Raw genomic sequence first — 23,681 nt, 5'->3', positions numbered from 1 at the left:
GGGGGCCTCTGGCTCCTGTGCGGTCTGAGTCATGAGACAACCCTCTACCTTGCATGCTACAGCCTTCGGTCCTTTTCCATCCCAGCCTCTTCTTTCCTCATGGGGGAACAGTAGCTGAGAACTGCACTAAAACCCTGGATTCTGAATTGCATTTATCACCTGTGCAGAGCTGTGGAGAGGGGGAGCCTGGGGGTGGTGCTGGAGTGCTCCCCCCACCCAATCCTGAATGCTCCCTCCACCCCACTCCCTCAGCTCCATGTAAACAGATGGAGGCTAGATAGAGGCTTCCATAGGCTCCCTGGGTCCCAGCTGGCTTGGCTGGGTACCATTGATTGGGTGTACTACAGACTGTTTCCTTTGCTCACCCTGGGAGATGGCAGTAGGGAGGTGGCTGAGATGGCAGAGAGGCCACAAGGCTTGGTGGCAGTTCCTCCAGCTCACTGATGGGGATTTGGCTCCACCAGGACAGGACTGTGATAAGGCTTTTCCTCTTCCAGAAACTTCCTTATGAAACTGGGTCCCTGGTGGGGTGGCCTCCTCCCACTTTGCTCATGGCCAGTTGAGTGACTGACATGGGCTGCCTGGGTTGTCATCCTTACTCTGTGTGACAGTTCTGAATGTGTGAGGTTGGGGGGGGGACAGAACCTAGGCCAACTCACTGGCCTCTTCCACTCTGAGCCTGTAAAACCTCCTGCGCATCCTGAGGAGTGGCGGGTTGGTGGTACGTGGTTTTTCTACTGTGCCTTGAGGTGGGAGACACTCACCCACCCAGTAGCTCCTTTTCTGCAGCCAAGGCCGGGTCACACAGCCTGGCCTGGCCTCCTGCTGCATGTTCCATGCAGCTCCCCCTGCTGATTTACCACCGTAGCTCTGCCTATAAAGGTCTCAAGAGATCATGTTCAACCTAGTTCTTTCTCCTTAAAGACCAGGAAACTAAAGCCCAGATAGGCAGGGACCAGCTGAGGTTAGCCCGCTAGCCAGGCCCCCTTCTCAGGGCCAGGGCCGGGGACCTGGCTGGGAGAGGTGCTACGTGGCTGTTGGCAGCCGCGGAGGAAAATGCCAGAGTGTAATTGGGCTCATTAAGTGTTTGCTGAGGGAGTCTCCTATGCCTGGCTAAAGTTGGGAACAGGCCTAGAAACTTCTCCTCCAGTTACTCCTTTGGAAGAGGACATCTTCCCTGGTCCTGCTGCGAGACAAGTCTTTATCTACTCTGCAGGCTATGGCCTTTGGATAGACGGGCGGAGGACCTCACTAGATAGCAGTAGCTGAGGTGACCACTAAAATCCAGGGTTCTGAAGCCGGGTGATACTGGTGCACACCTTTAATCCCAGCACTTGGGAGGCAGAGGCAGGCAGATCACCGTGAATTCGAGGCCAGCCTGGTCTACAAAGCGAGTCCAGCTTTGCCAAGGCTACACAGAGAAATCCTGTCTCGAAAAACCAAAAAACAAACCAACCAACCAAACAAACAAAAAAACCCAGGGTTTTGAAGTAGTGGAGAGGGCACCCTGGGAGCTGTGCTGGAGTGCTCCCTCCACCCAATCCTGAGTGCTCCCTCCACCCCACCCTACCCGTCAGCTCTCTCATGTTCCTATCCTGCTTGCGTCCTTTCTATCTGCTTCAGTCTTTGGCTCTTACTCAGGGAAGGTGGGAAGCAGGCAGATGAACTCTCTTCCTGGGTAAACTTGACCGAGAGGCACGAAACCCCCCTGCCCCTCCACTACCCCCCACCCCACCCCCACAAAACTCTCTCTCTCTCTCTCTCTTTCATCTTGTCTTTCCAGTGGCTTTCTTGGCTCTGGCCCTGTATCTTCTTACCTAGGGTCTGATGCCTCCCTGCCTGCCACTGGACCCTAAAAGGGGCTGCACAGCTGGTGTTCTCCCACCATTCCTTTTGAGCCTGTGAGCCGTCCCCACCAGGCCCCAAGGCAGTTCAGTCAAGATAGGTGAGACAAGGCAGGGGTTACGGGCTCTGAGTCAGACCCGGGTAATTCATTCAGGTCTAGCTGGGGAGCCTGGAAGTTCTCTAACCTGCGGGGTGTGGAGCAGGTTAATAACAGGGTCCACCTCGTGATGTCAGTGTGGAGTTTAAAAATGCTCTTATGTTGCCGGGCGTGGTGGCGCACACCTGCAATCCCAGCGCTCGGGAGGCAGAGGCAGGTGGATCTCTGTGAGTTTGAGGCCAGCCTGGTCTACAAAGTGAGCCCAGCATAGCCAAGGCTACACAGAGAGAGACCCTGTCTCAAAAAAACCAAAGAAAGAAAGAAAAAAACTCTTATGTGCAAGATGTCTGGTACACAGTGAGCCCTTACTAAATGGACTTTGGCACTAAAAAGGCAGGACCTGGGGCTGGAGAGATGGCTCAGCAGTTAGGAGCACTTGCTGTGCTTCCAGAGGACCCAGGTTCAGTTCTTAGAACCCACATAGCAACTCATTCCAGTTCTAAAGGATCTGATGCCCTCTTCTGGCCTCTATGGGCCACACATGTGGCATATACTTACACACACACACACACACACACACACACACACACACAAACACATAAATTAAAAAAATAATACCCCCAAAATAATAATACTTAAAAACAAGAAAACAGCTGGGCGGTGGTAGCACACACCTTTAATTCCAGCACTAGGGAGGCAGAGGCAGGTGGACCGCTGTGAGTTTGAGGCCAGCCTGGTCTACAAAGTGAGTCCAGGACAGCCAAAGCTACACAGAGAAACCCTGTCTTAAACACATACACACACACACACATACCAAGAAAACAGAGCCAGGAGGTGGTGGTGCACACCTTTTGTCTCGGCACACAGGAGACAGAGGTGGATGAGTCTCTGTGATGTTTGAGGCCAGCATGGTCTATGTAGTGAGTCCTAGGACAGCCAGAGCTACATAGAGAAACCTTGCCCCACAAACAAACAAAATATGAAGGGGGAGGGGGAGGAGGATCTCATGTAGCCTGGGCTGGGCTTCAACTCTCTCTGCATCCAAAACTGACTTTGAACTTCTGATTCTTCTGGGGTCCCAAATCCTGGGACTATAGGCATGTGGGACTATAGACATTGGGTTTTATATGCTGCAAGGGAGCAAATCTAGAAGCTCATGTATTCTGGGCAAGCAGAGAAGCTTTTATGAATTTCCCCCCATTTTTACCATGGCTTTCCATGGTTTTTGAGGCAAGCCCACTGCCTGGCTCTTGGTCTCAGTTTTCTCCTCTCGGCAATGTCACTAAGACTCAAGTGGAGGTTTTGGGAGGGTGAGTCATGGTAGTGTTGAGTATGACAGGCGTGTGTGTGTGTGTGTGTGTGTGTGTGTGTGTGTGTGTGTGTGTGTGTGTTGCTGTGCACACTAGTCTGTGATGTTCACAGTTTGAGTTAGATAAGCCATGTGCAACCCTATACTTGCCCATGCCTCCATATGACTGAGAGTCCTGGCTTAGCTGGAACACTGTAGCTCAGCAGGGGACAGCTGGGAAGACTGAGTCGAGCAGGACAGGCTACAGCACGCCCCGCATCCTGGCTGGGGCACACACATTAGCCCGGAATCCCAGCAGCAGCCTGGGAGCCCAGAGGCTGTATATCATGGAGGTTTAGCCGGCAGTGTGGCACATACTTGTGTGCCCTTTTGAGCCATGTCCCTGTCTGGTCTGTCATAAATTGCACTGAGGTTTCAAAATACCCCTGTCCCCTTGAGCTCTTCCTTTGACAGCTAAGAAAGTGTCATTCCTTTGAGGTCTCCACCTGGTCCCTGACACCTGGGCGGCCTCCTCTAACTCTGGCATCTGTCACCGCCTTCCTGTCTCCTACTAGAGAGTGGAGAAGGAGTTGGAGAAGACAGAAGAGCTATAGGGCCTGCCATCTAGGGGCGAAAGAGGGATAAATATGGCTGGAGGACTCCATGCAGCACTGGGAACCTTCTATAGAGCGGTGGGAGTGACCTCCAGTGTGTCTTCTGTGGGGAGGGCGGTGTTCTGCGCAACAAGATGCCTCCTGTGTTTAAAAGAGTGGTGTAGCCCAGTTTAGAGTAGCTGCCTTTTACCTTCCAGAAAGATGCATAGCATGCCACTCGGAAGCTGCGATCGCTGTACTGCAGAATGGGAGCTTCACAGTCTCAGGCGCCCGTGGCTATACAAAGGTCAAACCCACAGTGTATTCGCGTAATAGGATAGGGATAAGAGAATAACCCAAGGGGCTGGAGAGATGGCTCAGTGGTTAAGAGCACCGACTGCTCTTCCAGAGGTCCTGAGTTCAATTCCCAGCAACCACATGGTGGCTCACAACCATCTGTAATATGATCTGATGTGTACTGTATATATAATAAAAAAAAAAGATTAAAAAATAAAAATAAATTTAAAAAACCAAGTGTATGTTTAAAAAGAGAGAGAAGAGAGAGAGAGAGAGAGAGAGAGAGAGAGAGAGAGAGAGAGAGAGAGAGAGAGAGAGAGAATATAACCCAAAATGTACAACAGAAACTGATTTTCTCACAGATCTGGGTTCTCAAGGCTGGTTCCTTCAAGGACTGTAAAAGGGAAATCGGTCCCACGTCGATTCCCTAAGTTGCCTGGTATTCTTTGGGATCCCTCAGCTTGTATATGCTTTGTCTGATCTCCGTGTCCACCCTCATATAAACCTGTGTGCACATCTGTGATGCGACACCCTTCATAAACTGGCCTCATCCATTGAGGGACCATTCCTAGGGAGACATAAATGTCTATTCACTTTAGACAGACAGGGCACTGGTCAAAGACAGACGAAAAACATTATTATTCTCCCCAAGGATAGCTGAGTGAATCAGTGAGGTTACTATAGTTACTTATGAAGCTATGCGCAGCTGGCAACCCTGTGAGAGAGGCCATTCCCAGCGTGGATGATGGCTCAGGAAAACCGCACCCCTGCAGCCAGCCTGGCTGAGGGGAGACCCTCCTCTCCCAGAACTGTCACTGCCTCTACAACTTTGGGGGAGAAGCTTGGTGAACCTTGGGATTTTTAGAACTTTTCTGAGCCTTGTAATTTTTGCCAGCTTTCTAAGTCCCATGAGCCAGCCTTTTTCCTCCCTCCAGAGGAATGTTTCAATTTGGAGAAAATAAACTATATCCCACCACGCTACACTGGTAGTCTCACCCAGTAACCTCGGCTCTAAGTGTGATTGCTTCCTAATGCATCGTATCTGGGGACAGGGGCACAATGTAACACAAAGCAAGTCTCAGACATTCAACAATAATCCGTGATAAGAGCACAACCGGAGCCCACGCTGTGATGGAGCTCTGCTGTGACACGGCACGCACGGTGAATGAGGCAGACTCACATTAGCCAGCCATAGTGAAAGAGACATGTGCAGTGACCTAATATATCATGGCTGACGTGCAGGCCGGAGATGAGACTAAGTAAGAAGCGTCAGAGGACACCTGCTGTAAGCTAGGGCCCCCTTCCACCCTCCCACACTCCCCACAGGAGTAATGACAGGCACATGTCACATGGACCACTGTCTAGAAAAAAAAAAAACAACAACACACAGTTCACGAAGAACATTCAGAGGACACGTGCAGGCTCACGGCCATGGACTTGGGTCATAAATGTCCTCTTTAGATGGACCCCACCACCAAGATGTGCACTCCTGTGAGAACCTTGTTGTATTGCTTGACTGAGCTGATGCTCAGAGCGAGCTTGAGACTAAGGACACAGGAAATGACCTTGAGGGAGAAGTATTAGCTTTCTCCAGCTGCCATCCTAAAACCCTGCGAGATGGGGGCTTTAACAACGGAAATGTATTATAGTTCTGGAGCTAACGGCCTGAGCGATCACAGTGTCACAGGATGGGCAGTGGCAATGGGTGGCTTCTCTTACTTATTTTCTTTAGTAAATTAATTAATTGTGCCCTACATTTGTCCTCAAACTCTCTCTGTAGCTAAGAATATCCTTGACCTTTTCACCCTTCCGAATGTTGGGGGTGGCTCATGCCTTTAATTCCAGCACGAGGGAGGCAGAAGCAGGTGGATTGCTGTGAGTTCAAGGCCAGCCTGGTCTACAAAGCGAGTCCAGGACAGCCAGGGCTACAGAGAGAAACCCTGTCTCAATTTTTTTTTTTCTGAAGCCCAAACTGGCTTCCAACTCCTGATCCTCCTGCCTAAGCCTCCACTAAAGCTGGGATAACAGGCTCAGGATTGACTTCTTCTGAAATAGCCTTGTTCAAATGTCTTTGTCTTATAAAGAAAGACAGCATTTGGGTTTACAGCTGGCTGATACGATGTCATTTTAACTTAGTTGACTCTTTTTTGTTTTGTTTTGTTTTGTTTTGAGACAGGGTTTCTCTGTGTAGCCTTGGCTGTCCTAGACTCACTTTGTAGACCAAGCTGGCCTGTAACTCACAGTGATCCACCTGCCTCTGCTTCCCGAGTGCTGGGATTAAAGGTGTGCACCACCACACCCAGCTCTTAGTTGCCTCTTTAAAGAGCTTTTATCCAAATACAGTCACATTCTGGTATATTTAAGGATTAGGGCTTTAGCCTGAATGGAACAGAGTCACACAGTTCATCTGTGATTAGAGAGATGGCCTCAGGCACGTTTCCATCACACCTTGGGGTTGCTAAATTCCGAGAGGAACAGGCCCTGCCCTCAGGAAGTCTCCCAGTGAACCTGAGGCAGGAAACACACACATATGCACACATGTGTGTGAATGCACACACATGAACACACAGGCACACATATATTTGCACACAGAGACAAATACATATAGTGTACACATACATACACACACACACACACACACACACACACACACACACCAGGAAGAAAGTGAATACTACACATTCTGTCTGAGAAAGAGATTTGGCAGCCAGCTCCAGAGGAGAAGCAGAAGCAGAAAAGTGAGAGAAAGTACCAGAGAAATGAGTTAAGATGGAAACGTTGGGGCTGGAGAGACGGCTCAGAGGTTAAGAGCGCTGGCTGCTCTTCCAAAGGTCCTGAGTTCAATTCCCAATAGCCACATGCCTCATAACCATCTATAATGAGATCTGGTGCCCTCTTCTGGCATGCAGGCACACATGAGGGCAGAACACTATACATAATAAATAAATAAATACATTTTTTAAATTTTTTAAAAGAATTATTTCTTATGATGTATAGTGTTCTGCCTGCATGTACACCTGCAGGCCAGAAGAGGGCACCAGATCTCACTATAGATGGTTGTGAGCCACCATGTGGTTGCTGGGAATTGAACTCAGGACCTCTTAAAGAGCAGTCAGCGCTCTTAACTGCTGAGCCATCTCTCCAGCCCATTAAAAAAATTTTTTTAAGGTGGAAAGGCTATCTGAAAAGGGCAACAATTGCCTGAGAGTAGGATATGAGAATCCAGGTTGGGGTGCTGTGTCAATGCTGTGCTCAGCAGACCCAGGTCCCAACCAAACTGCCAGCTGTGGCCTCGGCTCAGGTGACCAAGACACTAAGAAGCATCTCAAGCCGTGTGGGATGGGGTTGGGGTGGCTTTATCAGCTCTCCCTCTGGTGAATGTCACCTTGCTGGGTATAAGTAAGGCACAGGATGGTTGGGTTTATGGCCAGAGGGCTGTTGTGTCTCCAGTAAGTGCCACCTGTCTGTCTGACACAAGACTGTCAGCTCCCACCTGGAGGCTGGGAACAGGACTATGGCTTTCCAAAATATGACGCCACTTGCTTGCGGCTGTGTTTCCCCAGTGCCACCTTGTCTCCAATACCCCATCTTCCTCTCTGAGATTTACTCTCACGTGCTGAGACTCTGGACACCACTGGCCTCCCAGTGTGCAGCCGTTTCTGACAGTCTTCCCAGTGGTCCTGTACTTTTTTTTTTTTTAAGATTTATTTATTATGTATACAGTGCTCTGCCTACATGTACACCTACAGGCCAGAAGAGGACATAAGATCACATTAGAGATGGTTGTGAGCCACCATGTGGTTGCTGGGAATTGAACTTAGAACCGTTGAAAAAGCAGTCAGAGCTCTTAACCTCTGAGCCATCTCTCCAGCCCAGTGGTCTTGTATTTTAATGCTTCTCCATCATGTTTTCTCAACATTTTGGCTGAAGGGTGTCTCTGGAAGTCAGGTGGGGCTACCTGCCATACCCACCATCTCCATATTTCAAACCTCTCCTCTCTCTGGGTGTTCATATGTATCTGTCTCCTCTATCTGCTCAGGTATGAAGCGGCCTCTGAGCCCATCCCCCTCAAGTGAGAAGGAGCCCCCCACGACTGCAGCATCTGAGTGCCCCCCTCATTCTCCAGAATCCTCAAAGCCTAAGCGGGAAAGAAAACGACCTTCCTTCACTCTCTGCGATGTCTGCAACATCCAGCTGAACTCGGCTGCCCAGGCCCAGGTGCATTGTGGGGGACGCGCCCACCAGCGGAGGCTTCGGCAGCTCAGCCTGGGCAAGACCTCCACGGGGCCAGGTCAGTGTGGAGTGGCCGTAAGCTTAGTGGATCTGTGGGTCTGTGTCTTCCCTCTGTGATACTGTCAGGCTTCATTGTACAGAGCTGGGGATGTAGCTCGGTGGCATGGCGCCTGCCTGACCTGTGCACTGGGTTCACCTCTGCAAAACCAAAGAAAATTTTGTTTTGCCTCTGGACAGTTTTCTATGGGATTTCTTGGGTTGTGAAAGTCTTGAGGTGTCCTCTTGAGGTCTCTTCAGTTCTAGGAGCTCTCCCTCTGGTGGTGTTTGTAATTAGGACATTCATAACATTTCTCCAGCCTGGAGCATTCTGGAGGGGACAGTCTTCCGGACAGTGGCCTCACTTGCAGGGCGTTCCAAGCTCCTGCTTTTCCAGCTGGTGCATAGCACCCCAACAGGAGGCGTTCTCTCTTCCTATGGCAGCTGGACTCTCAGCCGGGATTTCTGCCTCTCCGTGGCTGGAGTGACTTTGCAAAGGGAGTGGGGGAGTGGGGGGGGGCTGCTGGTGCTGTAGGGCAGCTGGCTGCAGTGCAGTTTTCTAGGGGGAAAACGGGTGAATGCTCTTGTGAGGGAGATGCCTCTTGACAGGCCCATGGGGGTCACAGGCTGCAGGCTGTCAAAGAAGGCAGATCCACATGCAGGCCTAGGAAGGAGAGGCAGGAGGTGTTTGTACCCCATATCCTGGGAGTGGCTGGGGGGGAGGGTTGCCAGAGGCTACCCTGAACCTTGAGCGCGCCTAATCTTGGGGTGACATTTATACAGTGTCCCCTTAGCATGATGGGAATTGAGACACACCCCCAGGGGCAGGAAGTTCCTGGAGGGACAGTGGTGAGCATGACAGGTGAGGATCATTTTAAGCAGAGGTCATGTCCATAGGGAGTGAAGGAAAGACTCGGGCAGAGGGGAATTAACTCGTCTACGAGGCTCTTAGCATTGGACTCTCAGGTTGTGACTGAGCAGATCTGATGGGTCTGGAGTATGTAGAATAGTGGTGAGAGGGAGGCCGAAAGTCTTTCATTGGGAGGCTGAGGCAGGGTGGCTGTAATTTCAAGGCCAGCCTGGGTTCTGTAGCAAGACTGCCTTTTAAAAAGTCTCAAGCTTATTCATCAAATATTTATTCATCAGATATATTTATTTATCCATGAAGTTCAAGCTGCTGTTCATTTTTAAAAGATTTATTTATTTATTATGTATACAGGGTTCTGCCTGCATGTATACTTACAGACCAGAAGAGGGCATCCGATCTCTTTATAGACAGTTGTGAGCCACCATGTGGTTGCTGGGAATTGAATTCAGGACCTTTGGAAGAGCAGCCAGTGTTGTTAACCACTGAGCTATCTCTCCAGCCCCGGGTGCTCACATTTTTAAGGCTTTCAAATCTGTAAAGAGTGTCAAGAACCTAGAAGAAAGCTGAACCTGTTGGCACGGGCCAATAATCCCAGTTATTCGGAATGTGGAAGCAAGAGCATCTCAAGTTCAAGGCCAGCCTGGTCTAGACACTGAGTTCCAAGACAACCTGAGCAACTGAGTGAGACCTATCTCCATATTAAAAGTGACAAAGGTGGTCGGGCATGGTGGGGCACGCCTGTAATCCCAGCACTCGGGAGGCAGAGGCAAGGCGGATCACTGTGAGTTTCAGGCCAGCCTGGTCTACAAAGTGAGTCCAGGATAACTAAGGCTACACAGAGAAATCCTATCTCAACAAAACAAAACAAACAAACAAAAAAGGAACAAAGGTTAGGGACATGGTTCAGAGGGAAAGCACTTGCCTCGCATACATGAGATTCTGAGTTCAATCCCTAGTACCAGAGGGAAAAGTATGGGATGGGATGGGGGGGGCGGATATCAGAAGAGGGAATAGAGTGGGCTGATGAGAGAGGTCAGGGATGCTGAAGAGCCATGACAGTGACGTTGGATCCTGGAGGAGCAAGGGTCTCTCGGGCAGAGCCACAGCTAGAGCTAGGACAGGGACTAAAAGCTCGTGGCTCCTGGGCAAGTGGCCAGTGAAGCCTTATGTAGGATATCAGCTTGGTTGAGGTGAGCTGGTATCCCCTAGAAGGCAGGGGCCTCCCCGCTAGGTTAGCTCTTGACCCTTGTTCCAGAGGTGATGGGCCTCACACCAGGTGGAGTATTTGCTGTTTCAGATATCCCTAGGAAAGGACAAGAGTGAAACTTAGGGACACATGGTCCCTAAAGAGACAGGGTAGGGAAACAGGAGGCTTCCATGTAGCAGAACCATCAAGGCTTGATGACCGGACAGGCTTTAGGGACCAAGGGAGAGGGAGGAGGCATGGATGACTTTAGCTAGGTAGGCTCTTGGAGGGATGCGGGGTAGGGTGTTTCTTAGAAAGAGGTACTCAGCAAAAAGGGAAGAGGGCACTTACACAGTTGGCCAGGGGAGGCAGATTTGGAACCAGACCTTCCCACTGGCTATGTTAAGAGGTATGAGCAGCATCTCACCATCCCATTTTTGGAGGGAGAGAGTCACAGCTGTGCTTAGGGCCAGGACACAAGACCTCGGATTTCTAGCAACCCTGTCATTCAGAAGTGCCAGTGGGAGAAGCTGCCATCTCCATTGCCCTGGTTAATTCTGGGCCTTCAGTGGGCCGCAGCCCCCGAGGTACAACCCTCCTGGATACAGAGATGCTAGCTAGCAGCTCTGCCCAAGGTAGAGATCAGTTGGGAGACAGAAAACCCATAGGTGTGGGGTTGGTCTGGTGCTGTGCATTCAAATGCTTAATTACTATCCCTCCCTCAAGCCTAGAAAAACATATTCTCACACACACACCAAGTGATGTTGTGTAAATTTTGTTCTTCCTAATTTAAAGTTAATTGGTTAATAAAGATGCTGAAGCCTGGGCTGAAGAGATGGCTCAGAGGTTAAGAGCACTGGCTGCTCTTCCAGAGGTCCTGAGTTCAATTCCCAGCAACCACATGGTGGCTCACAACCATCTGTAATGTGATCTGATGCCCTCTTCTGGCCTGCAGGTGTACATGCAGATTGCATATTCATACATTTTAAAAAAAAATTAAAAAATAAAAAATAAAATAAAAAAAGATGCTGAAGCCTGTAGCTTGGCAGAAGAGAGGTAAGTGGAGCTTCAGTTCCCAGGCTCGGGGGTCCTCAGAGGGACCATAGGGACAGGAGGAGGGAGAGATGTAGGAGAGGAAGCTGGGAGAAGGAAGTCGCTATGTGGCGGTGACTATGGGCCATGAGCACGTGGCCATGAGGGCTGGCCTGATGGAATAGAAGCAGGATGGGACAGTTATGGCAAGCAACTTGGGGTATGTTATCTGGGAAATAGCAAAATAGCTTAGAGGGTTGATATCTGCCCTGTTATGGGGCCCTAAAGCTTTTTATTATTAATCTAAAAGTTCTCTGTCTCGATTCTTTGGGAACAAGCTGGAGTAGAGAGGCCTTCGAGAGTCCAATGTGCGGCCGGATGGTGGCAGCGCACGCCTTTAATCCCAGCACTCGGGAGGCAGAGGCAGGCGGATCGCTGTGAGTTCGAGGCCAGCCTGGTCTACAAAGTGAGTCCAGGACAGTCAAAGATACACTGAGAGACCTTGCCTCAAAAAACCAAAAAAAGTTTGTTTTTTTTTTTTTCCCGAGACAGGGTTTCTCTGTGTAGCCTTGGCCATCCTGGACTCACTTTGTAGACCAGGCTGGCTTCGAACTCACAGCGGTCCGCCTGCCTCTGCATCCTGAGTGCTGGGATTAAAGGTGTGTGCCACCACGCCCGGCTCAAAAAAAAATTTAATATCCATTCCACAACACACAGGGCTTTGAGTCCTGCTGGAAATTGGTTCCATCCTGGTGTGGGACTGGGCTGGGGCCACTGGAGCTCCCTAGGGAAAAAGAGAGATGCCCACCTAGTTCCTGGAAGCATTGGGGGTGGGGTATGTGGTGGGTCGGGGTGTGTGCAAGGAGCCCTTAACAAGCCACTTAATTCCTAGGCACTCACTGTCTGAGGTTCCACACATGGAGGCCTGAGGTCCTTGTCTCTAGTAGCCAGGAGCTTGTTCCTGGGAGCTGTCACTTTGATTAGGGTCCTATGGGGCCAGAGACTTCCATAGTGACAGGCAGTCGTAGGCAGTGAAGCCAGGACTCTCTCTGGCCCTCCTCCCTGAGGTGGTATTTAGGAGGAGCTACAGAGGCAGGGGTGGTCCTTCTGTCCTTGCTGTCCTCTCTAGCCGCACCCAGCTGCAGGAGTTCGCAGAGCCAAACCTCGTGATACTTCCCCAAGTCCTCAAATCTGCCACCCAGGGGCCCCTTTAAATCTGTAGGAATGTGTCTTGGGCTATCCTTTACTCCCCTTACCCTGCTCTTGGGAGCGTGTGTGTGTGTGTGTGTGTGTGTGTGTGTGTGTGTGTGTGTGTGTGTGTGTGAGACACTAGGACCCCCCAGCAGTGAGGCAGGCACAAAGGTGTAGTAGGCACAGCTTTCTGGCTCCAACCCAGATGTTGGGGCAGCACAGTGAGTTGGGACACCCGCACGTGGAGCTGAGGCCTTCTGCTGCCCTATACTGAGCATTTCTATAGAGCCAAACTGCTCACAAAGCTCTTAGACACCCAGCGGGAAGCCCCACCCCAACCCCCAGCCAATCCCAGCCCCGCCCCTCGCAGATGATGCTGTGCAGCCTTTACTCTAACACACTGGATTATGGGGCCTCAGAGAGGCCAGATAGCTGAGTTCCCATCCCAGGTGGCTGCCTCTCCATCCTATCTCGCACCCCTCCCCTGCTTGAAGAGAGCTGCCCAGTCTATAAAGCGAGACCAGCTGGTCATGGTGGCAGATGCTTGTTATCCCAACCCTTGGAAAGCAAGAGCAAGAGGTTTACTAAGAGTTTAAGGCCTGGTATTTGTAGAAAGTTTCAGGGTAGCCAGGTCTATATAGCAAAACCATGGAGAGAGAGCGAGAGAGAGAGAGAGAGAGAGAGAGAGAGAGAGAGAGAGAGAGAGAGAGAGAGAGAGAGAGAGAGAGTTTGAGAAAGTAGACCCAGCAAAATGATTTACACAGGTATACAGGTGCTCCTGACCTCTGGCCACATCTCTGTTCTGTGTTGTCTCAACTTAAAGTTAAGGAGAACCAGGTCCAGAATCATGGTGGTCATGCACACTTTTATGAGACCAGCGTGCTGCCTACTGCACTAAGGAGGCAAGTGGTCAAGCACACTTTTTTTTTAACATTTAATTTAATTTTAATTAATACCCGTTCGTGTGGGAGTGTCAGATCTTGGAGTTACAGACAGTTGTGAGCTGCCATGTGGTTGCTGGGAATTGAACCCGGGTCCTTTTGGAAGAGCAGGCAGTGCTCTTAACCACTGAGCCATCTCTTCGGGCCCCATCAAGGACACTTTTAATCCCAGCACTCAGGAGGCAGAGGCAGGTTGATCTCTGTGAGTATGAGGCCAACCTGGTCTACAGGGTCTACAGAGTAAGTTCTAAGACAGCCAGAGCTAGCCGCCAGGCGTGGTGGCACACACTTTTAATCCCAGCACCCGGGAAGGAGAGGCAGGCGGATCTCTGTAAATTCGAGGGCAGCCTGGTCTACAAAGCGAGTCCAGGACAGCCAAGGCTAACACAGAGACCCTGTCTCGAAAAACAAAAAAACAAAAAATAAAAAGACATCCAGAACTACATAATGAAACCTGTCAAAATAAATAATAGAAAGATAATATAAAAACAAAAAAAAAAACAAAAAAAACCCTAAAATCTTTTAAAAAGGGAGAGAGGGAGGGAGGAAGGAGGGGCCCACCAGCCATCTCCTGCTTCCTGGCTGAGGAAGGGGAGCTTCCTAAAGCCAGCCACTTCCTTTCTAACTCTGGGTAGTTAATGGCACTAATTTAGAATGAGCTAAGGCCTTTCCAGCATCATTCTAGCTGACACCTGGAAGGGCAGGATCCCAGCTGTGGCCTGGCTGTTTCCCCTTTCCCAACTAACCCCCCCTAGTGCAGCCATCAGGTGCCCAAGTGAGCGGAGAGCTTCAGAAATGATGTAAGCTCTGACTTTCTGAAATCACTGAAGGAACCCTGCTGTAAAGAATGTAAGGTAGACACTGGGAGGGACAGGCAAACGGAGAAGGATCAGGTTATTAAGGAGATGGCTGCAGTGATAGGAGTCAGAGCGGAGTCTTCCTCACTCCCCCTAACACCCCAGGACTCCTCCAGCCCTCCATCTCCCCTCCAAACTTTGAAGCCTCCAGGCTGTACCCTGGGCCTGGAAAATCAAAGGTGTGGGTCACGCCTGAGTCTCTGACTTGATGAGTGACTCAGGCGTGACCCGCACCTGAGTCACCCACTGCTCCCCACAGATGGATTAATTTCAGTCCCTATAGGAGGCTCTGGAAGCCCTCCCCTTGTCCCTCCCAAATTAGCTGCTGATTCCTCCTCACAGAGCACCTCCCTCCCCCCCCCATTTTTCACCCCACCACCCTGAACCATTTGGGTGCAGCTTTAAAGAAGTAGGATTTCCCTGTAGACCACTCGGAGCCCACCCAGTGCCTCCTACTGTGTCCTTCTTCGGTGACAGGTGACAGAAGTGTCCTACATCCTCCCAAGACAGCCAAAACATCCTCATCTCCCCCACCACCACCAGGTGAGAGCTGCCCACCCCACCCCCCATCCCGGACCACCCAGAGAGGCTGTCTGGGCAGAGAATTAGGAGGCTTAGTTTAGCTGTCTGCTTGGAAGAAGGCAGAGCTTCCGGGTCTCTGGGTGGGTTCATTAACTCTGGATTTGAGTTTCTTTACTTTCCCCACACAAACAGCTCCTTCCCCTCAGAACCCCTTCCTAACAAAAAGCCTTTCTAGACCTGCTTTCTGGCGCAGGTATTGGTTGTCCTGAGATTTCTGGTTATTATCTGGTGGAGACAGGGTGCTGACAGGGTAGGGGCCCCACGCTGGGCACAGACAGGGTTTGGAATTCCAGACCGATCCCAGCTGTAGCCTGCCTGTCTCCCTTTTCCCAACCAACCCCCAACGCGGCCACCAGGTGCTCAGGTGAGCCCAGAGCTAGCTTTCAGCACCTGGAGAGGGAGGAAGGTGCAACAGCCCAGAGAAGGGCTGAGGACCCAGGACAGGTGTAAGAAGTTCTAGCTGACCTGGCAGATGCCTCCCCACTTCCTTCCTGGCGCTGGGAGCTGACAGGTCAGAGGGGCTAACCTGGGCTCCCTCCCTACCTCAGTGGCAACCCTCTATAATATTTCTCTGAGCCTATTTCCCCTTCAGGAAAAGCAGGTAAATATAAGGTGATGTCCAGCCGAGGAAGAAGACTTGTGATTTCAGCCAAGTCCAGAAGCAGGGAGGCATTCCAGCATGCGGTGCAGGGGTTGAGGTGGGGTGGTGGGGTGGGTTGTGCCCTGGTCCCTGGAGGTCTTTGTGGACAAAGTCAGCCTTTTGTATCTGCAGAAGAGGCATGAGGCAGGGACCCTGGGGCACAGGAAGGGGGTGACCAGGACACACTCCACTCTCTCCTCTCTCCCTGCTTTCCAGCACTCTGGCAGCCTGGCAAAGATCCCTAAGGTTGGGACTCAGATATCAGGGAGCCGGCACCCCCTTTTCCTGGCAAAGGGAACAGGGCTTTCCAGCCTAACTGAGAGTCCCTCCCTCAAGCCCTCCCCTCCTGTCCTTCTCATCCTCCCCCCCCCCTTCCCTCTGTCACTCTGGCTGGTTTTCATTTGCTCCCTGCTCTGTCTGCGCTCTCCTCTGTGGTGTCGCCAAAGGCTGAGGATGCTCTTGGGTGAGTGCTGAGGTGGCCTGAGCCGGGGAGTGGGGGGTCAGGCTCAGAGGCTTCCTGGAAAGAGTGGTCGGTTGTCTCCCCTGCCCTCCCCTCCCCTTTCTCTCTTATTATTGACCCCCAGAGGTTGTCTGCTGGGGACCCAAAGTCAATGATTCCTCTATGTAACCAAAGTCGTCAATAGATTCCCCTAGCTAACCCCAGTCCTATCTAGCCTGGACCGGCAGCTAAGAACAAAGGATAAGGAAGAGGAGGGACAGCCGGGGAGCGTGCCCTGAGGACTCAGGGTGTCTGAGTAAGTGTGTGCTGGGACCCTGTGCCAAGGACTCCCGAGAGCAGCTCTTACCTTTACCCCTTCTAAGGGCCAAGGGAGGGGATGCGTTAGACAGGGGCTGAAGAACTGTTACCTCCTTGGTGGAGAGAAGACGGGATGGAGCCAGAAGGCTCCTAGGTGAGAGGCAGCCTGGATACTGGGATCACATCTGGACCCTGACACCCTGCTTTACTGTGTCCCTACATCCCATCCCCACCCCACCCCCCGCCTTGCCTCCCCACATAGGGTCTTGCCAGGCCTTTTGTTTTTGCCCGCTCCCCACCTCAAAGCCTTGCTGTAACCCAGGCTGGCTTTGAACTTACTCAGAAGCCTAGGTTGGCCTCAAACTCAGCAATCCTGCCTGAGCCTTGAAAGTCCTAGGATTATAGGCTTGCACCACTACACCTGTCTGGCCTGGCCTTTTTTGTTTTCTTTTTCCTTTCTTTTCTTTCTTTCTTTCTTTTTTTAAAATTTTATTTGTTTTGGTTTTTGTTGTTGTTGTTTGTTTGTTTTTCATAACAGAGTTTCTCTGTGTAGCCCTAGCTATCCTGGACTTACTTTGTAGACCAGGCTGGCCTCAAACTCACAGAGATCCACCTGACTCTGCCTCTCAGAGTGTTGGGATTACAGGTGTGGACTACTGCACCAGCTGCCTGGTCCTTTCTGAGGGAGGCAGCTTTCAAAGGTTTCTGGAAACCTCTTCCAGGGACAAGGGTCAGAGGCAGAGGGTACAGGCTTTGGGGTTTTGCTAGCTTGGACAGGATCTGAAGTATCAGTATATCTCCAGACATCCTAGAAGTGAGGGAGAGGCTTTGTGAATGGGAGAGGAAACCCAGGCCATCCTTAGAATCCTCCTAGAGAGTGGGCAAGCCTTGAGTCTCAGTTTAATCTCCCTTCTCCTGCTGCCACTCTGCATGCCCACCACCTTTGACCCTCCCTCTGGATTTCCATATTTTCTTTGCAGGTTAAAAAAAATATTGGCATATATCAATTATGCTCTTAGTAATGGGTTTCATTGTGGCATTCTCTCTCTCTCTCTGTTGTTTTTTTGTTTGGTTAGGATTTTTTTCTTTCTTTCTTTCTTTCTTTTTTTTTCTGAGACAGGGTTTCTCTGTGTAGCCTTCGCTGTCCTGGACTTGCCTTGTAGACCAGACTGGCCTTGAACTCACATCGCTCTGCCTGCCCCTGCCTCCTGAGTGCTGGGATTAAAGGCATGTGCCACTGCACCTGGCTTTCATCATGATATTTTCATATTTGCATATAATGTATGTTGATGATAGTTTCCCTCATCATCCCCCCCTCTTCCCTCCTGCTGACCCCCCTCCCTCTTCCCAAATAACCCCATCTCTACTTCCACGTTCTGTTGTTTTCTTTTTTGGTGAGTCGATGAATTTCACATTAAGGTTGCTTGCAGGAGCATGCTTACAGGAGAGATTATTTATGGGGCTGTGGGCACCTTACCCATGGCTACACCACTAAGAAAAATGCCTCCCTCTCCCCTAAAAAGCACTAACTGCTTATAGACCATCAGGGCCTCATGAACCCCTTCCTCTGAGTTTGTTTGTTTGTTTGTTTGTTTTAATCTATGATTAAAAATGGCATTGTTGTTCTGATATGTGCACGGCATGTATGTGTGCCTCTAGGAGGTCTCTACCCTCCGACCTAGGACTGTGTTTGGTCATATGATCTCAGGAGTCAGATGCATCTGGTTTTGTGAGGAAGTGTGCGAGTGCCCTTGCCCTGGGTGGCAGCCTTAGTGTGTCAGCGTCTTTCTTCATCAAGGTGTGTGCCCTTCAGCTCATGCTTTTGGTTTCTTGGGTTTTAGAGGCATCTGTGAGGCTGTGTGCCCACTGGTCTGCTGATCGTGCCCATCTGTGTGTACGTGCAGGCTCACACTGGGCCCCTGAGGGGATGTGTGTCACTGCACGGGTATCACATACTGCACATGAGACTGGGCTTCACGGTGGGGAGACGTATGTGCACACGTGCCTCGGCATCTATGTCTAGCGCCATCGGTGTGTGTGGGAAAGATTAAGCTTTGTCACAGGTGGAAGCAGTCTTGGCGGGCTTTACCCTTGGGGTACCCCATGAATACCTTGTGACAGACTGAGTGGAGCTAGTTGGGTTGTATAATAAAGTTTAATTGTTAAAAAACAGAGCCAACAGGTGTGGGTACCTGTGGACCTCTGGGTGGGCATCAATCTTTTCCAATTATGGCACAACTACAAAATGCGGTTTCCTTGGACCCTCTCTGTCCCGTGGCAGCCAGGATGATGTTATTTCCTAAGACGCCCGTTCTGCACTCCTGCCCCAGCCTGAACTGGAGCCCTAGGCTTAGCTGCCTCTTCATGCAGTCAGTCTGGCTTACTCTCTGTGTGCCCAGCGTCAACAACTCGTCTTTTCTTGAGACAACCATGCAGTGATTTGGATCAGGCTCGGACTTTGGCCAGGGCTGGGACTTCTCCCAGACACTTGGAGAAGAAGCGGGGGAGGGGGTTGGGGGGCTTGGGGGGAGGCACGTTACTTCAAAATCCTATCAACGAAGGTACCCACCCATCTACCCTACACATTTGAGAGGAGAGAACCTAGACCCATGTACTATCCTGGGACAGTAGGGGCTGCTGCTTGATTTGAGCATAGGCAGACGGGCCTGTACACATGCGCCGAGGCTCACGCTCCATTCCAGAGCATGAATGTCAGAGGCCGACGGTGAGTCACCTGGAGGCTTGGCATCAGAAACCACCACATTCCCTACCTAGCCCTTATGTGGAGAACGGTGCTCCTAATTGTGAGGGGTCTGGAAGGCATGTCCAGGTGACTGTGTGTTGACAGGAGAGACAAGGGCCACCAATACCTTGGTGTTCTCTGAATCTGCGGAAGCAAGCCAATCCCTTCTTCAGTACCTTCTCTGGTCCTCACTGCCATTTCTATACTACCCTTCCTCCCGTAACTACAAACCCATTTCTCAGATAAAGAGATAGATCCCTGAGCCAGGTGGTGGTGGCGCACACCTTTAATCCTAGCACTTGGGAGGCAGAGGCAGGTGGATTGCTGTGAGTTCGAGGCCAGCCTGGTCTACAAAGCGAGTCCAGGACAGTCAAGGCTACACAGAGAAACCCTGTCTCGAAAAACCAAAAAGAGAGGGGGGGAGAGAGAGAGAGAGACAGATAGATCCCCAAGAGGAGAGAGAGAGAGAGAGAGAGGGAGAGAGGGAGAGAGAGAGACAGATAGATCCCCAAGAGTCTCCAGGAGAAGAATTAAATCTAGCTAGACCTTCATTTCTCCCAGGAAGGCAGGGGTATACTTCACGATGTGGAAATTCACTACAACCTCTAGTGTCCTTCCCACTGCTGTCACTCGGCTTCCCACCTGCTCCCCCGACCCCAGAGTGCTGCTGAGTCCATGACTTTCAGAACTCCGGGCAACCTGCAGCCTTCAGCGATCTAGTTGTCTGTCTCATTCCTGTGAGCTCTCCTAGGAACCCGCCCATAGATGCAGTAACCAAATGGACTCCTGTTCCCTTAGCTCTCTGTGGCCTGACCACAGTGACTCCCACTGCAACGGAATAAGGCCAGGCCAGTGCAGAGGGCATTGACTGGAGTCCCAGGAGGTGGTTTTGCCAGGTGAGACCCTGGGGCACTGTGGCTCGGCCGAAGACCCTCAACCGCCGCCACTGCTGGTGCCTCTTTGCCCATTACTGCTAGTGTCTGCCATGGGTCAGTGGAGCCCAAGGAGGCCGTGGCCAGAGTACCCACCACCCAAAATGATGTCTTCAGTGTCTTCGGTGGGAATGTGTGGAAGTGGCATGGGGACACGAGAGTTGGCGTCAAACCCAGAGTGTCCCAGCCTGGGTGGGACACTAAAGTTCTAGGAATATGGGAAAGATCTGACAAACTTTCAGGATGGCATCTATCACCCCAATCTTATACTTGCACGTGTCCCATATTCTCACATCCTTTGGGTGGTGAGCAGGAAAAAGTGTTAGAATCACAGGCTGTTGGAAGAAAAGATGAGGGAGGAAATGATTTTTTGTTTTGTTTTGTTTTTTGGTTTTTCCAGACAGGGTTTCTCTGTGTAACCTTGGCTTTCCTGGACTCACTTTGTAGACCAGGCTGGCCTCGAACTCACAACGACCCGCCTGCCTCTGCTGCTTGAATGCTGGCATTAAAGGCATGTGCCACCACGCCTGGCGCAGAGAGGAATTGATTTTTAACCTCTGGCAAGTGCCCAAGGTTGATTCTCACAGGTGGTGTGTGCGTACACACACACACATGCGCGCGCGGCTTGCTTTTTTTTTTTTAATTCTCAAAACTATTGCTATTCCGATCAATAAGACAATAACGTGTCTCATTGCCTTATCTGGGGTTCACACATGAAGAAGTTATTAGCCTGCGGACACGTGTCCTCAGCTAGTAGAATGCTCCCCTGCCATGCCGGAAGCCCAGGGTTTCTGCTCCAGCATGCATAGAGCTAGATAGGTTGATTACAGGCACACACCTACAGCCAGGAGCTAGAAGTTCAAGGGCATTCTCTTTCTAGCACATTTGAGGCCAGCCTGGTCTACACGTAAGACCCTGTCCCTCCCGCGCATAGGGAATTGCCTCAGACTGGAGGCCAGGTACCAGGCCAGCTGTGGGGATTAGGGTAGCAGAGGGGACTTCTGAGATGTTCAGCGAGGCAGAGCTGATCTAGGAGCGAGGAAGGATGGGGATTCTAGGCTCAGGAGAAAGTGACAGGGGACGAGAGTATAAAGAGATCTGAGTTCAGTTTCCAGACAGACAGACAGACCACAGTAACAACTTCAGCAGCTTTATGAAATAGCCTTTTGGGGGTGGTTAGGCAGGTAAACAGGAGGCACTAAGAATGCAGAGATTTAGGGCTGGGGAGATGGCTCAGTGGTTAAGAGCACTGGCTGCTCTTCTAGAGGTCCTGAGTTCAATTCCCAGCAACCACATGGTGGCTCATGTGTAATATGGTTTGGTGCCCTCTTCTGGCCTGCAGGTGTAAGTACAAGCAGAGCACTGTATACTTAATAACAATTTTTTTTTTTTTTTTTTTTTTTTTTTTTAAGACTACAGCAATGTTTGGAGGCTGGGAAAGTCTTGGCTCTTGGCAAGGTGCCTGATTTAAAAAGTAAGGTCCCACTGAAGAGGCAAAAGCAAAGCAGCCCCATGGCTGAATCAGCTGAATGTGCTGGCCTGTAGGGGAACAATGCAGAGGCAGAGGCAAGAGGGTGAGATCCCCGCCTGGGCCTGGCCAGTTTGAGTCGAGAGGTGTTCTGATTCTACATCAGCTGCTTGCAGCTTGAGAAATCTTAGGCAAATGACAAGCCAGTGCCTCAGTTTCCTCACCGATAGACAGTAATAATCTTGGGGAATCATGTACAGTTTTTTGTTGTTGGGTTTTTTTGTTTTGTTTGTTTGTTTGTTTTTGCGGGAGTTGGGAACATTTTTTGTTTGGTTTTGGTTTTGTTTTTTGTTTTTTGTTTTTGTTTTTGAGGCAGGGTTTCTCTGTGTATGCCTTGGCTGTGCTGGAACTCACTTTGTAGACCAGGCTGGTCTCAAACTCACAAAAGATCCACTTGCCTCTGCCTCCCGAGTGTTGCGATTAAAGGAATGCACCGCCGCAGCCGCCACTGCCACCACCTAGTTCCTGTACACTCTTAACCCAGGGCCTGACTCGGTTTCTGCTGACTGGATAAACTGTAGTTGCTGCTGGTTGGGCTGCTGTTGGGCCCAAGAAGAGAGGACAAACTCCATATCACTAGGAGGTACAGTTGGCAGGCCTGACCCAACTGGACATGACCTTCAGATCTCAGAGACTCATCCTGGCATCGTGTCTATGCGGACGTAGAGGCAACCAGCTAGCTGTACTCGGCCGGCAGCCTAGCCTGCAGCCTGTCCTCACCCTGTAGCCTATTCCTGGGTTGCCTGCCCCAGGGCCACATGAATATGAGCCAGCATGCGCGCGCGCGCACACACACACACACACACACACACACACACACACACACACACACACACACGCAGGGACAGATGTGCCAGGGGAAAGCAGATGACCTTGGGATGCTCAGTTCTGTGTTGAAGTCCTTCAGATGCTACGAGTGTCTGTGGGCTTTGAGGACAGCATTCTGTGAGTGAGGAATCAGGAGGTCTGTGCTGTAGCCTAGCCCAGCTACAGAACACTCAGGAGCCCTTGAGAATCACATCTGTCTCCAGGACTCAATTTGGGCTAAAAATCACTGCTGTGTTCTCAGATACTCCAGCAGACATTGCTAATGAGTACCTTCCTCCTGCTGGAAGGAGGGAGACCCTTGGAAGGGGCTAGGGAACCCCCTTACCTCCTCCCAGTGTCACTCCAGCTCATCCCTGTGGACAGCTTAAGCCCCACCCCCCACCCCAACACCCCTTCTCCCTTGTCTCTTTCATCTCCAGTCTTCTATAGCAGAGCTGGGATAAACTTTCCAGGCTAAGTTATATGGATGGCTTTCCCCCTTAGCTTAGTGGGCTGTCGCTCTCTAGGGAGTTGCCCTGTGGCTGAGGGAAGCCGGCGGGGCATAAGCGTTTGGAGGGGGTCTTGAGTCCTCTGCGAGCAAGCACAGTGCCCTTTGGGAAGAAGCCCACTGGAGAGGCTTCCAACTCCAACAAGAAGTGTAAGCGCTGCTGGGCGGTGGTGGCGCACGCCTTTAATCCCAGCACTCGGGAAGCAAAGGCAAGTGGATCGCTGTGAGTTCGAGGCCAGCCCGGTCTACAAAGTGAGTCTAGGACAGAGAAACCCTGTCTCAAAAAACCAAAAAAAAAAAGTGTAAGCGGTACTCCAGTAAGCAGTGGAAAGGAGGGCTTCCTTGGCAGGACGTGGATTATAAGCGGAAGCTGATGTTCGGTCTAGAGTGTCACCAGGCTTAAGCATACAAAGGCGAGAATACCCTCTATTCTACCAACTTCCAGGCTCTGGCAGTCAACCAGGGCCAGCCTGCCCACTCTGGAAGCCCCTCCTGAGGGTGGAGGGACCTACCCTCACCTGGGAACTACTCCCACACCTCCAGGGCCTTCAAGGTGGAGACAGACCTGGCCCAAGTGCCTAGGCTGCCCCTGTGTACCACATGGCTAAAGAGGATGCGTCTGATAACCGCTGTTCGGCCCTGCTTGAGCAGCAGAGGTTCAGCATGTGTCAGACACAGCTGGGGACAGATAGCGTAGTGAATAGTACAGTCCCAGGAGGG

At 51.0% G+C, this 23,681-nt stretch overlaps 1 protein-coding gene across 3 annotated transcripts in view; it reads left to right on the top strand.

Moving 5' to 3' along the window:
* Positions 1-8,161: 8,161 nt before the first annotated feature.
* The window catches only part of Znf385c (zinc finger protein 385C), a 31,572-nt gene continuing 16,052 nt past the window's right edge, over positions 8,162-23,681 (top strand). For all 3 annotated transcript variants that reach the window (XM_051158620.1, XM_051158622.1, XM_051158621.1), the window contains exon 1: positions 8,162-8,411. In XM_051158620.1, the coding sequence (XP_051014577.1) occupies positions 8,162-8,411 (250 nt within the window). The remainder of the gene's footprint in view (positions 8,412-23,681) is intronic.

Source organism: Acomys russatus, chromosome 16 (genome assembly GCF_903995435.1).
Source record: "Acomys russatus chromosome 16, mAcoRus1.1, whole genome shotgun sequence".
Lineage (NCBI taxonomy): Eukaryota > Metazoa > Chordata > Mammalia > Rodentia > Muridae > Acomys > Acomys russatus.
Note: the sequence above shows the minus strand (reverse complement) of the source record. Positions and strands in the feature narration are given on the sequence as shown.